A 17348-nucleotide genomic window follows, 5' to 3' on the forward strand; every position below is an offset into this window, starting at 1 on the left:
GGCCCAGCACCCTCCTCGCGGGCTTTGTGGCCGATGCTCCGCTCTGGCGGTCCTGGGCTGCTGGCCTTCCCCTGCAGGGGTAGCCCCGAGGCCCGCCCCGCTCGGCCATGGGGGGGCCCACCTCAGCCGCGCACGGTGAGGGGCCGGCGTCGAAGTGGAAGGAGGTGCACGAGTGTGCCTTCTGTCTTGCGGACCTTGCACTGAAATACATCTCTCTGCAGCAACACGTTGCCGGTGGGAGCTGACCGCTGGGTGCTCTTGTTTTGCAGCTTTCTGCCACTGCCCAACGGCCCTGGTACTAGGCCACCGATGCCAGCTCCCGCCGAGACCGTGTCCTGTCACCGGGTAGCTATTTGAGGAGCCACGCCTCTTCTGTCTCCCAGAGGGCTGGCTTGCCATTAGGAGAGACAGGTGGCCACGGGACCAGGCTCCCTCATTCACCTACTGCTTTACCCAGTGGGGATGAGTTGCCTCTTTTGAGCCTTTGATCCTCTGAGTTGTCAAATGACCATTCATGAGAGTAGTGGCCTCGTGAGATTCTTGAAAAAATGATAGGAAATAATGTGTAAAATTACATAGTACCTGATAAGTTCTTACTAAACAGTGGTTATTTATTCTATTAATAATGGTTCTGCTGTGCCAGAATCTTTAAATTTTTATCATGTGACCTGCTTTTAATGAGGAAAAACAGAGTATTGAGATCTTTATGCCCACTCCATTATTTAGTAGTCTTGTCAAGTATTTGTGTATTTTGTTTCATTTATCAGTAATATTTACAGTGTCCTATCCAGAGCCTCTGTGTTATCCAGAGAGTTCACAGTGTCCTTATCCAGAGCCTCTGTGTTATCCAGAGAGTTCACAGTGTCCTTATCCAGAGCCTCTGTGTTATCCAGAGAGTTCAGTGTCCGTATCCAGAGCCTCTGTGTTAGCCAGAGAGTTCACAGTGTCTTTATCCAGAGCCTCTGTGTTATCCAGAGAGTTCAGTGTCCTTATCCAGAGCCTCTGTGTTATCCAGAGAGTTCACAGTATCCATATTCAGAGGTGGTCTGTTATCCAGAGAGAAAACATGTGGACATTGAGGACTTTTCACGGTGTCTTTAGCTCTTTTTTAGACACTCATCTAATGAAGGGGTCAAGGTCCAATTTTTATGAAACACCAGTCAGTGTCGTCTTTTTATGTTGATACAGTTAAATTATCACATTTTAGACAGGCCTGAAGCACGGGTGATGTGTGGGCCTCTCTCACGCTGCCTCTGATTGTAGTTGGCAGAGACTGTGTTTTTCAGGGGACAGGCTTTCCAGAAGGAACATCCTCCATATCCCACTCTCTCCACTTTCCCGCCTTTGTCGTTTTTTAAAGATAATGGTTAACATGTTTTGCCCCTCTCTTCCTTGAGCTTAAAAGACTGGAGGGTGATTCTGAAGTTCTGGAAAATGCCGCGTGAATGTGCTCGTTGGTGACGGGCAGACGGGCAGGAGAGAGGAGTTTTAGAACACGGACCGTGTGCCTGGCCCCGGTCCCTGCGCTCGGCGGCCTCGGCCGCGCCGCGCGGGGCCCCTTGCCTGCGAGGCCCGCGGGACCGGCAGGGAGCAGGGGAAGCGGCGTCCCGGGCCCCGCAGCCCGTCTCCGGAGCTGCTCACCCGGGGGCCCTGCCGGGCGGGAAGGGAGCCCCGTGGGAGGGGCCCACGCGAGCAGGGACGCCTGCGCTCCTGGCCACAGAAGCTGCGGAAGGCCGAGGGCCTGTCCTGGGCCACCGAGCCGTGAGGGGACGCCTGCTGCCCTTCCTACGGAAGCGCCGGCCACGACGGAGCGGCCCCGCCGCAGGCGCAGACGCGCCGCTTCCGCTCTGCCGCGTCCGCCGCGTTCGCCGTGGGACGTCGTCGCGTCCCTGTCCTCCGCGTTTACAGGATTTGCTTTAAAGCATAAAATGGTAAATACAGCTCAAAAAGAGGTGGAATTTATTGGTGTCTAGAGATGGCAAACCATTAAATTTGTTATTTTATTCCAGCAATTACATGGCTCACACGGAGGAGTAAACGTGGAACATCGTGTTTTTAGTAAATATCACCGGGTGAAAGACAGTGAAGGGTTTTCCGTAAGGCAGCCGTGTCTGCACGTGCGTGTGTGTTCCCGCTCGCCACCGTGGCCGTGCACGCGAGGCACGGCTGTGTCGTCAGCGGACTGCGGCGGAGACGACGGGACGGGCGCAGCAGGTCCGCCGCCGCAGGAGTCACGTGCCTGATGAGCGCATGCGCGCCAGCTGCTCCGTCCCCGGGCGGGGCCCCGGGGGTTCGCGCGGGCCTGCGGCGGGCGGCGGGGGCCGGGCCCCCGGCGGCCCGTGGTCACCCCTCCTCGGGGCAGGCACCTGGGCGCAGAGCCCCCAGAGGAGCCGGCACGCGGTGCGGGACGGGGTGGGCGGGTCCCGCCCTGGGGCCTTCCAGCCGGTTCACGAAGTAAGATTTTCTGTTCCCTCTGCTGTATAACTCTCTGGTTTCTAGAAGTTCAAACAATAATGCTGCAAATATCAGTTGGGAAAATGGCATGTAAACATTTAAAAGAAATGTAGTTTTTTTTCTTAATGAGTAAAACCTCTGCATGTCCGTTTTTCTCTGACAGTGAATGGGATCATAGTCCAGAAAGCTTTTTAGAATGCATGCTAACGAAACTTCTGTCACAGAGGTTTTAATTTGTTGCCAGTCAGCTTCATCTGCTCGGAAAACTATTTTTGATATCCAGCCTTTCTTCCCCTGACCAAGTTCTTAAAAGTTTTCAGCTTTCGGGCGCCTGGGGGGCTCAGTCGGCTAAGTGTCCCAACTTCAGCTCCGGTCATGATCTCACGGTTCGTGGGTTCGAGCCCCGCGTTGGACTCTGTGCTGACAGTTCAGAGCCTGGAGCCTATTTCAAATCCTCTGTCTCCCTTTCTCTCTGCCCTTTGCACATGCGTTCTTTCTCTCTCTCTCTCTCTCTCTCTCTCTCAATAATAATAAAATAAACATTAAAAAAAGTTTTTAGCTTTTGCTAAGTGCTCCTTTAGGATAAACCACGTGGAGCCCGAACTGATGTATCTCAGGTTTTGCTCGGCTTCCCCTACTTAGGGTTCTTCTCCCTTACCCCTGTCTTACTTCTTCCAGTGTGTGTGTTTTCCCCTCACTGGTTTACAACATGCTTAACATCCTCAGGGAACAGAAAGTATTACAACACTGGTCACAAATTGAAGGGTAAATATTTTTATGGTTTTTGTATGATTGTGACAGGGACCGTCATGAGACCAGTAAACACACCATGTGTGTTCACATAGTGCGTTCCTCTTTGACCTTGATGCTTCATTATTAAAGCAAGAGGGAGTCAGTTTTGTAAACATTTAGCCCAGAGCTAGCAAGAAAGCTCTTGCCTAAAGCCCTCTGACAGAATTGCAACAGGAATTATAATCCAAAACTAACGTTTTCCTGCAATGTGTCTTCTACAGTTCAAGGCAAAAGTAACCTTAATTGGCTATTTCTCTCTGTGAGGGGAGTTAGACATAATTCAAAAGTGGCATTTACTTGTGGATGTCCGAGATCACTTCTCATTATAGCAATAAATGCCCTTGATGTGGTATCTTTACAACTCGCAACAACAAAAACAACAACAACAACAAATTTAAACAGAAACAAAAACTTGGCATTTTCTACCTTGTAAATATTACTAAGCCATAATTTATAACCCTTAAGCTGTCGCTGTTCTTTACATATTACATTATGATTGGTTGGGAAATGTCACATAAAGCTTGCTTTCAACTGTTTGAATTATGTCCATATAACAAAAGGAAGGTAGCATCTGTGTCTGGCTTATTTCCAGAAGACTTTGAGTTTAGGGCTGTGGTCTGGGAGGAGCAGGCGGCACCCCAGATCGTGGCCGGCAGCTCCCCGGGGCATTGGAGGTCAGCGCAAAGACAGAGGAGGGAAATTTTTCACCTCTTGCCCTCGCTGGTGAAAACACACTTGCTGTGGTTAAGCCATCGCTAATCTAGAGGTTGCTACTTTAAAGTAAATTTAAGTAGCATTATCCCAGGAGAGATTATGTAGGGGAAACATAATCACTGACACTTTCTTAAAATAATAGAGTAAATGATGGAAAAATTTTGAATAGGAATATAATATTTCAAATATATTTTCAATCCAAATAATAGGTAAACAGGAAAACATTTTGCTATGTGATTAGCACAGTTTTACCGCTTGAGGTAGCAATTGCTAAGGGCATACCTGTTTTCATTTTCCCTTAGCAGTCAGAGCCCCAGTTTTGCTCTGCACGCTAAGGCAAAAAAGCCTGAGCAGGAAGGGGACCTGTCGCGCCCCTGCAACTACATGTGTCCGCATTCTGGCCAGTGACTCGGAGGCAGAGTTGTTGGCTGGGACTTCATCAGTGCCTCTGAAGAGACAGCACTCTCTTGCCCTTCCTTCTGCCTGGTTTGCAGTCGTGATGACGGGGCTACAGCAGCCTTTTAGGACCAAGAGATAACACAGAGGATAGAATGCACAGGGGAGGGCAGCAGAGGAGGAACAGAAGGAGCTTGGGTTCTGACTTCTTTAGGGCCGCCATCTGTGACCTTTACGCAGCCTTGAGAACCCTGCTGCAGACTGTGTGGTTGGTGATTGACTTCTAAGTTTTCAGGAAGTGGCTAAATCAAAGTAATAAAATTGTAGGTCTTGTGAAAGGCTAGATTGAACAGAGTGCACAGGGGAAAAGTCGAGGATACGGTACCTCACATGGCCAAGTCCTGACGGCCAGAGGATTTGCTCCCCGTGCTCACATTAGCACCCATCTTCCATCCAGGCTCAGCATTCGCTGGGAGAAAGGAGCCTCAAAACTCTGCACAGAATCACTGAGAGAATACTTGGAATATGGGAATATGCATTCGAAAGCATGGTTGTTGGTAAGTGTGCTTGATCACAGCGCGAGCGGAAACATCAGGCTTTCCGGCACAGCCCCACAGGGCCGGGCAGAGTGGCCGACGCAGGGCCTGGGGAGGAGAGGGCCAGGATGAGCCCGGGACGTCTTGTGATCCGAGGTACCAGGTCACTGAAGACTGTTCAGGTCGGAGACAAGGGCGCTGTGGATGATCCAAGTAAGTTCCACTGGCCCAGGATGGGGTGCTCGGCCATCAGTAAAGATAAAGATAAGAACTGATTCTGACGCGGCGAACTTGTTAAATCTGTGAGATTGTGATGGTTCTCGAAGATTAAAGCCTTACTTGTCACCTCTGGAGGGTGCTACGGAGCCACCTTGTTATTTTGAAATTTCGTAAATAAGGGAAAAGACCCAACCATTTAACATGCGGCTGCGTGCTCATTTTTGCCCTGGTGACAGATCACAGGCACAAGCAGCAAGACAGGCTTCGATTTTGAGTGTCTTCATCCTGTTAGTTTTGTTTGTGGCTTCAGACGCTGCCTCGCAGCTGCCTGCTACCAGGATAGGAGCGCGAGGAGCGGGTCAGGTTTGGACGTGAACGCACCCTGGGTGCTTGCGGTTCCCAGTCCGTTGCGGACCTCCTTCTTCGGCGGGGGCAGGGGGCAGCGGCTCTACCCCGTGTCCCACCTGCCCCCTGCTCACCGCTGGACTTTTCAGTGACTGTTTACTAGCAGCCATATCCGTTCTGTATTTGTTCATCTTCGTCATATGCTTCATGTCGTCGTATGCTTCATGTCATATGATGAAGTGTAATTCATAGGTGCAGATTGGTTTCTGCACAGACACTCCACCGGTGAATTCATTATGTGTTAAATAATTGGGTAACTGGCGTGGTGCTGCGCTGAGCCCTGACTCCCCTAAGGAGCACGAGTGTTTTGTCTAATTTTGTAATAGAAAATAGCTGTTTGTAAACAGAAGTACTTCTAAGCTGCAGCAGAATGCTGACATAAAAATATTTTCTGTTGAGGGTGACTATTCCTGAGATATTGCAGGACACCTGAGATCCCTCACTGGTCACGTGTAGCGTTTCGTGTCATAACGCCCCGTGGCTTAGTAACCTCCGTGCGTGCAACTCTGCTCAGTGCTGCCACTATTGAGAAAAGCACAGCAAACAGGTCACATCACTTTCATAAAGTGTGAAATCACAAGTGTTCTGTGACCGGGATGGGCACGAGGGGGCGGGTAACTGCCAGTTCCACCCCCAGTCTTTGATTGCCGCAAGCTGATTGCAGCGTAGGAAATTGAGCCAGATAATTTCTCACCAGATATGTTTCTTACAGATAGAATTTCCGTAGGAGGGAGTGAATTAAATAATAGATTTGTGTAACTTATTTAAGAGTTCCTCTTTCAACAAATGGTGCTTGGAAAAGTGGATATCCACCTGCAGAAGAATGAAGCTGGGCCCTTAGCTTGCGTCATGTATTAAAATTAGCTCAAAATGGATCAAAGATGTCAGTTTTGAAACTGTAGAAGAAAGTAGTGGAAGAACTTTGCAACATTGGATTTGGCACTGATTTCTTGGATACAACACCAAAAGCACGGGCAACATAAGAAAAAAATTGGATTTCATCAAAATTAAAATTAAAAGTACTTTTGTGCTTCAAAGCACAGTCAACATAGTGAAAAGGCGGTCCATGGGATGGGAGGAAATATTTGCAAATCATCTGTCCGATAAATGATGGCTATCCAGAATATATACAGAACCCCTTCATCTCAACAACAACAACAACAACAACAACAAAAAACCCATTTAAAAAATTGACAAAGGACTTAAATAGATGCTTCTCCGAAGAAGATACACAAATGGCCAACAAGCAGATGAAAAGAAGTTCAATGAGACTAGTTGTCGGGAAAATGTAAATCAAAATCCACAGTGAGATACCGTTTCACACCAGTTAGGATGGTTACCATCAAGCCTCCCTCCCTCCTTCAAAAATAAAAACACCCCTGAAAATTGCCAATGATGGCGAGAATGTAGAGAATTTGGAATCCTTGTACCCTGTTGATAAGAACGTAAAATGGTGCAGCTACTAGGAAAACAGTATAGCTGTTCCTCAAAAAAATTAAACCTAGATTTACTGTATGATCTAACAGCTCTGCCTCTGGGTATCCACCCAAAAGAAAAAGACAGCGGGGTCTCAGTGAGGTATTTGTACCTCAGATGCACAGCAGCGTTATTCTTGACAGCTGAAGGGTGAAAGCAGTCCAGGTGTCCCTCACTGGTTCAGTGAGTAAGTAAACGTGGTATTCGTACAGTGGGATATTACTGAGCCGTACGGAGGAAGGAAATGCTGCCACGCTGCAGCAGGACGGGCCTGGAGGGCACTGCGCTTAGTGCGGGGAGCCAGCCCCAGAAGGACAGGTGGGCCGGATGGGCCACTAACGTGAGGTCCCTGGGCTACATGGCTTGCCGTGTCAACCGGAAGGCAGAGTCTTGGATGCAGTGATAGTTGGCGAGCAAGGGTGCGGATTTTCCTAGATCCTCTCGTGCGTTCTTTTCAACAAGAACAGAAAGCCCTCTTCAGCGTGTCTTCCGACCCTCGCTCAGCCCATATCCTCCAGCAGACCGTTCCGGTACTCATCCACGGCCCCAAGCAGGGCTTGAGTTCTCTGCCGTTCAGCTCGGGGCAGTGGGTGTATTTCCTGGTCTTCATTTCACTGCTGTTCCTGTCTTTAATTGCTACGAGGCACTCCTTCCTGGAGGACGCCACCCTGAATGAAATGATACAGTGAACAGGGCGTAAGCTTGGCAGACTTGGCAAAACTAAGTTTCAGTTGAATAACAAGTGCAACATTAGCAGTGATCACTGGAGGTCACATTTGTTTTGTCCAGTCCACATCAGACTTTTCACAGAACATGGAAGAGAATCATTTCCTAGTGTTGTGCTTCTCATGAATATGATATCCATAAGTTCTTCCATCTCGTGGAAGTTGCCATCCGCTCCGCGAGTGTATGCAGCTATCTGGGTTGTGTTATTGACATCTCTGTTCTCATCAGCTGCCGATGGAAACGCCATAGATAACTTGCCCTTTTCCCTGGTGCTGGTCCCATGAGTTCTGAGGCCTGTCTTTATGACACCAAACAACATCCCTTTACAGTTAGATTCAGATTTGTCAGTGCTTCACCTTTTTCAGACACACATTTTCTACCCTATCCAGTAAAACCCTTATAAACTCGCCGTCTCTAATTACTAGAACAGTGTAAAGAATAACTGTACGGTACTGAAGCCCCACTCGCTTTATTTATGCTCAAAACCAGTCCCTATCGAAAATATCAGTCCTTTCCCAATTCACTGAAGTTTGTGTTGTTTCTTTTTTTTTCTAAATAAGTGCACATGGTTCTTAACCTAGTTGCTTAATAATAGCATCTTGAGCTGTCTTCTTCCAATGCAGACATGTTTTGTTTGTTAAAAATGTAGGAATATACTTCATTACTGAAGGGAAACATGCTTTCTGCATCTTGTGATCTTTATTTTTCATTTTGCCACTTTTAATTGAGGTGTAAGAAAAGGTTTTGCTTTCCATTTATTTATTTATTTATTTATTTATTTATTTAAACGTATTATTGAGACAGAAACAGAGCACAAGTGGGAGAGGGGCAGAGAGAGAGAGGGAGACACAGAATCCGAAGCAGCTCCAGGCTCTGAGCTGTCAGCACAGAGCCCGACGCGGGGCTTGAACCCACAAACTGTGAGATTGTGACCTGAGCTGAAGTCGGTCACTTAACTGACTGAGCCACCTAGGCACCTCTTTGCTTTCTTTTTAAAGTTTATTTATTTTGAGAGAGAGAGAGTGCACACACGTGCACAAGTGAGTGGGGAGGGCAGAGAGAGAGGGAGGGAGGGAGAGAGGGAGAGAGGGAGAGAATCCCAAGCAGGCTCCATGTGGTCAGTGCAGAGCCCCGTGTGGGGCTTGAACTCACTAACCGTGAGAGCATGGCCCAAGCTGAAATCAAGAGTCGGATGCTTAACTGACCGAGCCACCGAGGCGCCCGTCCTTTTAGAGTTGTTTAGCAGAAAGCAGAGCTTGTCACACGGAAGTCCTGGCAACAGACAGTGGAGGAGCTGTGGCCACATGGATGCATCGTGTCTGCTGTGGGCTTCCAGGTGGAAATCGGTTTCCATCTGTAATCCTCCACCCGGTTTTTAAATGTTGGCAACTAATACATTAAAAAAAAAAAATCTGAACTCTGTGGGCCAGACAACACACAGTGAGCTCGTCTGGGCAGCACGCCGTCCCTTTTGTCCAGCCTTTCTGACAAGATCCTGGCCTGGACACGAGCAGGGAGCGGAGTAGAGGTGGTAAGTTTCCCAGGAGTGGTTAGTACTCTCTCCCGGGACCAAGTCTGTGTCACGAGGAATTATCTACCTTTATTTTTATTAAATTAAAATTAGTTTGCCGTTCATTTACCGTCAGTGATGCTTTAAAAAGCACATGAGTTACGGGGCACCTGGGGGCTCAGTCGGTTTAGCGCCTGCCTTTGGCTCAGGTCATGATCTTGCAGTTGGTAGGTTTCAGCCCCGCGTCGGGCTGTGTGCTGACAGCTCAGAGCCTGGAGCTGCTTCGGTTTCTGTGTCTCCCTCTCTCTCTGCCCCTCCCCACCTCGTTCTCCCTCAAAAATAAATAAACTATAAAATGCTTTTTTATTTTTAAAAGAAGCACATGAGTTAGATTTCAGGCTTTGACAAGTTTTGTCTAAACTAAATGAAAGGTACCCAGCCTTATGGCCGTGTCATCCCTCTGGGTGAAATGTGCTAAGGGACAGTATTGCTTGTCCACTGCTGTGTGTCATATGGCCCCTCATGTGGTGATGATGTGGATTCGATTTGGGAACACACCAGCTGTGTTGCAAGGAATAAATAGTGCCAGGATCCCTTAGTAATTACAAAAGGTACTCTAGTTCTTTTTTGGGTGCTTTTAATTTTATAAACTAATTGGATTCTGCTCTGAAGTAGTTTTCCACTTACTAATTTTGACATATAAGCTTCTGGCCCTGGTCTGTTTTGTATATGAAGATGCGAACCCCTGAACTGTTAAGACCACAGGTACGAGCTCATGGCCCACATTTCCCCCTTCCTCTCCGCAGGGGGCACACAGCGCCTGCCGCGCGCCATCGGGATCTCGCTCGCCAAAGAGCTCATCTTCTCTGCCCGCGTGCTCGATGGCCACGAAGCCAAAGCCGTGGGCCTGGTCAGCCATGTTCTGGAACAGAACGAGGAGGGGGACGCCGCGTACCGCAAGGCCTTGGACCTGGCACGAGAGTTCTTGCCTCAGGTACCTCTAGTCGCGTGTCCTTTTCCTCTGTTTAAATAACCCGTAGCACACTGACGCAGCGGTCCCCGCACAGCGAGTGGCCTGCTTGTCCCGGTTGCCAAGTGGGAGGCACGCGGTAGCCGCAAGACCGGAGACGGCCAGTCAGACGGACGTCAAGGGCCTTCGGAACTAAAGCTCAAGATTTGACAAGAACGTGGGGCCCACACCGCGGCCGCGCTGTGACCACACGTCCCCCCCGCGCACATTGGCACCCGTGGCGGAGCCTACCGGCAGCTTCTGCCCTGGACTGTGTGCCTGGAGAGAGGCGGCCAGGACGGCGGAGGCCCGCGGAGACGCCCGTGCCGGGGAGCTGCGCCGATCGCCCCGGCCTGGGCTGTCCCGGCCACCGCGGGGCTGGGGGCGGCCCGCCTGCACGGCTCCGAGCAGGGCGGTCCGTCCCCGCAGTGCAGCCCGCGGGCCCGGGGCCTGCGTCCGCGCACCTCCACGGCGCTCACGGGTCACGGGAGCAGCGCGCCGTGGGCCCTTTTCCGGGCCTGGCTCTTTCCCTCTTTCCCGTGTGTTTTCTGAAGTCACAGATGGGAGGACTTTGCTATAGAAGCAGTTAGCGGTTTGTCTTTCTCCTCTTAGAGTCTCCCTTTATGCCCCCGGCCGGCCCCGCAGGCAGCATTCCTTCCTCTGCAGCCGCGCCGTTTGACGCAGATGGGATTCGTGACCTGTTCGGGGCCTGGGCATCCTTTTGGGAACCTCAGGAAACCTCTCTGCAGAGAGATGGTTGCTTCCGGGCTTCGCATCCAGTTTCAGAGGCTGGTGTTGGAGTTGCCCGGGTCTGCTGCCGCCATGCCGTTGCTCGCTCATTTATTGGTTATCACCTGTTGCGCCTATTATTTAAAGCCTGTTTTGCATTTTAATTCAAAAGGCACTTTTAAAAAAGATACATTGAATTCTAACTCATCACCCATAAACGGCTTTTAGGAATTTCACATGTGATCAAACAGCTAAATTCTGTCTGGCACGTTGTGGTTTTCAAAAAGGATAAAAGTTAATGTCTCCTCCCCCCAGAGCACACTCGGTTCCTTCCTCTGTAGCCCTCACTCGGCCTGAAGGACTGCTCTGGGCTGTCAGCTTCTGTGTGGTGGGGCCTGGCCTGGGAGCACATCTTGGCCGTGTGCGGGCACCGGAGCGGAGCCAGTGTCCGGCCCAGGCGTGACAGGAGCCTCCCCTCCTGCCCGGGCTCCGGCCTTGCACCCGTGGCTGTGCTGCCGGGCCAAGAGCTTCATCGCCTCTTCTTTTCCCAGCTTCACCTCTTGGGAGCGTGGCTGTAACGGTTGCCCGCTCCTGGGCACCCGGCGCCTGCGGGCCTGCAGCCCTGTGCCGTTGTCCAGGCGGCAGACTCGTCCCACGTGACCTTGCAAGGCCTGAAGGAAATCCCCCATTAACTGTTCTTACAGCTTTTGTTGCATCTTTGCCATGGGAATTTCTGGATTTTAACTGAGCTGTGCGACATAATTTGCATAAATAGTAATGAAAGTCTATTTCTTTAATTGAATTTTAGGGACCTGTTGCAATGAGAGTGGCAAAACTAGCGATCAATCAAGGGATGGAGGTAAGTGTGCCTTACTGCCTGAGTTTGCTTTTGGTCAGTCAGGGAGATTTAATTCAGTTCATTTTTTAAGGTTCTAAATCCAGCTGTTTCAATGCTACTGTTACTGAAACTATGGAAGGTAGTTTTCACTGCATTACTGATTTCATTCTGCGTTAGCTATTATTGATTCATTGTCTTAATCCCAGAATTTGGGAATTTCACTCATGTCCTACAGCTTATGACATGCTTGCTGTTTTTGCCATTCAGCAAGAGACAGACTTGTTGGCTAGTAGTTCACAGAGGACCGAAAGAAAAGGGCATTCTGTGTATTCTCAACACCAGTGTGTTGCATTGTAAGCAAGCATTCCAGGGAGAACTCCCAAGCTCAGAGCGGAGCCTGGCTCTCTCTACCTTTAATTTCCCAATGTGCTTCCTGCAGGGAGCCTGCACTAACAAGGCAAGGTTTTAGGGTGTCCTGGGGCTACTCTGGGGAGGCGACTTCCCAGGAGTGGAGGCCCCAGGCCAGGGGAGAAGCAGGCAGGGCAAGGAAGAGATGCAGGCGCCTGTTTACAGCAGGCTTTCATTACAGCAGTTACGTTTTAGAGCGCCTGGGTGGCTCAGTCGGTTAAGCGTCTGACTTCGGCTCAAGTCATGATCTCACAGTTCGTGAGTTCAAGCCCCGTGTCAGGCTCTGTGCTGACAGCTCAGAGCCTGGAGCCTGCTTCAGATTCTGTGTCTCCCTTTCTCTCTTCCCCTCCCCCTGCTTGCGCTCTGTCTCTCAATAATAAATAAACATTAAAAAAGTTACATTTTGGTTGCATTATGGAAGTTTGAAGAAAGTTGCTTGTTCCTCACAGACTCAGAGCCACCATGGCTTCCTGGGCTTCATAGTAGTAAAAAGAGATTAGCAGTCAACACAATTTAAAGAATTCACCAAGTGTTTGGTTTTTAAAACTTCTTGCATAATCGTAACAATACAGATAGCAAATGCCTTTTCTCGTCCGCAGTACATGCCGGGCTGTGCCTAGGTGCTCGGTAGAGCCTTCACCTAGATTAGCTCATTTCATTTTCCCAGGCCCCCCGTCCGGTCGGTGTTGAGTTAGCCTCCTGTGCAGATGCGCCTCTCCGAGGCACAGAGAGCTTACCACCTAACTTGCCTGAGGTTGCATGGCTCCTACATGGTAGAACCAAAATTTGAACCCAGACAGTCTGGTTCCAGAATTCTCATGCGGGTCGTGCGTGTGATTTGTTACCTTACAGCAATTCTTTTCTTTTGGAGAAGCATTACTACTTTGAATTTATATTGAGTGTTCCAGATTCTAAAAAATAATTCCTGCTGAAATTACTTATGTTTTTATCCTCAGGTTGATTTAGTAACAGGATTAGCCATAGAAGAAGCTTGTTATGCTCAGGTATGTACTACAACCACTAATTCAGTGAGGACACCTCTCACAGATGACCTTTACCTTCTGTATGAGTCAGATCAGTTATCTCTTTGAATAAGATTACACTCAGGCCTCTTTGAAAATCATACAGATGGGTTGAAATTAGTTGTTTTTGCTATTTGACCTTTGCCAGCTCTTATCACTGATTCTGTTCCATGTACTGATGTCTCTTGTCTAAGTGGTTTTAAAAACTCTTAAATAAATTAGTACCATTTGTACTGTAGCTGTCTCTCTGGCCTGTGTTGTATTTTATGGTGTGGATTTGAACACTCAGTCCTGTATAGACAGGCAGGAGATGGGCAGTGGAGTGCACACGGGCCTGCTGGGGAACATCAGTTTGTGAGACTCGGTTCTGAGCCTTCCCTCCTGCCCACTGACAATTCCTGAACTCACTGGGTACAGTTTTCTCTTCCATACAGAAAGTAGTAGGGCTTTGTGGAAAGGAACAAATCTCCCTGTCTTCTTTCTTTCTTTCTTTCTTTCCTAAATGACATAACTTCATGTAGGGCATCTAAATTAACAAAAGAATTTTGTTGTACCTTTTGTGAAAATTGGAAATTGCTTCGCCTCCCATTTAATCATGGCAGTGTCATAAACTAGGAGGGACAGATAGAGTGTCCCTCTGTGCCTGGCCTCTGGGTATAAATTGCCACCTGTTGTTGTTGAGCATACACCATGAAGTGAAGTAAGTCACACACTTACAAAGGGGCCACCTTAGCGTCTGAAGAACAATTTGTAAAGTGTATTTGGCCACAGATCACACCTTGTGAAATGTGAGGGAACAGTAACCACAGAAAGCATTCCATCAGACTACAGTGGAATTAAACTACAAATCATAACAGAGGATAGCCAGGAGATCCCGTCTATTAATGGTGGGATTGATCTTTTTAATGCAAGTTAAACAACATACTTCTAAATAACACATGTGTTAAAGAAGTCTCCAGAGGAATTAACAAAAAATATTTTGAATTAAGTCGAAATGAAAATGTAGTATCAGACTTTGTGGGAATTTATCGAAAACACTCTTTATAACAGCATTTTAGCATTGAATGCATATAGTAGAGAAGAAAGATCTAAAATTAACAATAACTTTGCACTTCAGGAAAGTAGAAAAAGGAGAGCAAAAAGAATTTAAAGTACATAGAAGAAAAGGAATAATAAGCTTTAGAACAGAAATCAATGGAACTGAAAATAGAAAAACAGAAGGGAAAAAACGAACAAAACAAAAAATTGGTTCTTTGTAAAGATCTATAAAATTGATAAACTTCTAGGCAGGCCAACCAAGGAAAAGAGAAAATAAAAATTACCCAAATCAGAAATACACGCAAGGCCATCCCTAGTGATCCCATGGACATTGAGAGAATAATAAAGGAGTACTGTGAACCACTCTTGTGCCCACAGATCAGACAACCTAGATGAGATGGACACTTCCTTGGAAAACACAACATATGAAAACTCTCATGAGGAGAAACTGATAATCTGAATAACCCTATGCTTATTAAAGAAATTAAATCAGTAATTAATAAATTTCCAGAATAGGAAGCACCAGACCCAGTTTCTCGATTGAATTCTCTGAAACATTTAAGGAAGAAATTATATCAGTTTTTAATGATCTTTTCTAGAAGATAGAAGCAGAAGCAACGCTTCCTAATTCATTCCAAGGCCAGTATTACCTGATATCAAAACCCAACATTGCAAGGAAGGAAAACCACAGACCATTGTCTCTCCTGAACATAGATGTAAAAATTCTCAACAAAATATTAGCAAATCGAATCCAACAATGTATAAAAACAATTATATGCCACAACCAAAGGAGATTTATTTTCTAGATATGCAAGCCAGGTTTAGCACTGAAATCACTGTAATCCATCACATCAACAGGCTAAACAGGAAAATCAGGTGATCATATCAACAGATCCAGAAAAAGCATTTGACAAAATCCAGCACCCGTGTGTAGTGAAAACTCAGCAGACTGTGATTAGGCAGGAACTTCCTCACTTGATAAGAACTTCTACAAAAGAACCTACAGCTAACTAACATCATGTTGAATGACCAAGAACAAGGCAAGGGCATCCCTCTCACTTGTCCACTTGAGTATCTGCTAGAAATCCTAGCTAATATAGTAAGACAAGAAAAGGAAATAAATATGTACAGATTGGGAAGGAAGAAACAAAACTTCCTAGAAGACATGATTGTCCATGTGGAACATCCCGAAGAATCAAAAAAAACAAAACAGTAATACGCAGTTAGACCATGGTTGCGTGCTACAAGGTTAATAAGCAAAGTCAGCTGCTTCCCTGTATACCAGCAATGAAGAAATAGAGTTTGAAATTAAAAACATAGCCTCATTTACCTTAGCACAAAAAAGTGCAAAATACTTAAATATAAATCTAAAAGAAAGTATAAGATTTATAGGTTTTCACAAAACCAGTGAAAGAAATCAAGATCTAAGTAAATAGATATCCCACGTTCATGGATAGGAAGACTCAATATTATGAAGAAATCACTTCTTCCAAAGTTTATTAATAGATTCAGTGCAGTCCCAATAAAAATAAGCAAGTGTGTTGTTCAAATTTAGAACAGTAAATTTGGTTAACAGAATTCTTCAAATGATTAGTGGAATTCAAATTTTAAATCATCTTCTGGTTAGTTTGCTGTTGTTGTTTGTGTTGTTTTAAAATAAAGCTTGTTAAACGTTTTCAGTTGTTTTTACTTTCTGGTTTAGGTAACATAATGTTTTGTCTCTCTAGACTATTTCAACAAAAGACAGGCTTGAAGGTCTTCTTGCTTTTAAAGAGAAAAGGTCCCCTCGCTATAAAGGAGAATAGAAGAAACAAATCTTTCAAATGCCAGTGTAAGACATGTACTTCTGGAAGTATCTTTCAGATCCACATTTGCCTCAGCACCTGGAATCCCACTGACCAAAGTGAAGAGCGAGTCCTACTTAGAGCGGATTAGGCGTCTGGAGTGGACCCATCTATGTACTCTGTCCAAATGTGTTTCATGTCATGTTCATTCACATTTCTAAAGCTAGTAGTCTGTACCATCAGAAACCGATTCAAAGTTAGGTACACATTTTTAAATATTTCCTGCATACAAGGCTTTCTGTTCTTAATTTTTTAATGTGAATAATTTATATATTGCACACTCTAGGAAATAATATTGGTTATATGTCTACTGTGCTGCAATACAAAATAAAATTATTTCTATATACCAAAAATGTGAAGTTATACCAAATAAAGTTTCTAAGGGAATGTATACACATGCACACGTACATGCATCTCCGACCGGAAGAGGAATGCTTAGGTTCTCTGAGTGAAAATTACCAAATATAAATAAAATTGGTGAAAGAAACTTGGGAATTTCTCTCTTACCCCATTCTTTTTGAATTGAAAAGATCCTTGCGTGTTAGTTTTTAGAGGAAGCCACCCTTCCACGCCGATTCTGTCAGGTGACCTCTCTAGTCTTGGCTGCAGTGTGGATGGTGGGAAGGTAACCCGGTCAGAGATGGGGGCCCAGGGCCTTGTGAGGTGCACCGGAGGCCTGGAGCTGGCGTGTGTGAATGACCACCCGCAAGCGCCCGGCCCCCCAGCCTGGCGGGGGGAGAGAGGGGTGCTGTGAGGGCCAGGCTGCCCTAATGGCCCGGGGCCGTGGAGTATGCGTGTTTCCCGCCCTGGCTCTCGCACCTGGCTTCAGTGAGGAGAGAGGTGAACACAGCCACGCCATCTCCCTCTTCTCACCCTGGCCAAGCAAAGTGCGTAGACATGGAGGGGGTGGGGGGCACGTCCGAGCAGACAGCCTCGCCTGTGGGGGGGCAGGTACCAGGCGTGCGGGGCACAGTGAGCTGTAGAATTGGGTGTGCAGTGCGGGGGGAACATTCTAGCTCCTTAAAGGGACTCCCGCTAGCTTTATTCTGTATGTTACCAAACGAGGCTGCCTTCTGAGGCTGTGTCTGGGGCTGAGTCTGGCAGCACTGGGGACGCCCTGCTTTCCCGGGACAGGCACCCCATTGCCGGTGGGCCGTGGGGGTGTCCCGCCGTACCCCCCAGCCCCGCACCTGTGCTCTGTTGCTGTGAAGTGCAGCTGAGCACGTGGGCAA

At 47.4% G+C, this 17348-nt stretch overlaps 1 protein-coding gene across 2 annotated transcripts in view; it reads left to right on the forward strand.

Moving 5' to 3' along the window:
• Positions 1 to 16603, forward strand: part of AUH (AU RNA binding methylglutaconyl-CoA hydratase) — a 161410-nt gene extending 144807 nt beyond the window's left edge. For both annotated transcript variants that reach the window (XM_039241526.1, XM_039241527.1), the window contains 4 exons: positions 10035 to 10222; positions 11775 to 11825; positions 13169 to 13216; positions 16000 to 16603. In XM_039241526.1, the coding sequence (XP_039097457.1) occupies positions 10035 to 10222; positions 11775 to 11825; positions 13169 to 13216; positions 16000 to 16077 (365 nt within the window). In that variant the 3' untranslated portion in view covers positions 16078 to 16603. The remainder of the gene's footprint in view (positions 1 to 10034; positions 10223 to 11774; positions 11826 to 13168; positions 13217 to 15999) is intronic.
• The last annotated feature ends 745 nt before the right edge of the window (positions 16604 to 17348 follow it).

Source organism: Hyaena hyaena, unplaced genomic scaffold (assembly GCF_003009895.1).
Source record: "Hyaena hyaena isolate Hyena2069 unplaced genomic scaffold, ASM300989v1 scaffold_194, whole genome shotgun sequence".
NCBI lineage: Eukaryota > Metazoa > Chordata > Mammalia > Carnivora > Hyaenidae > Hyaena > Hyaena hyaena.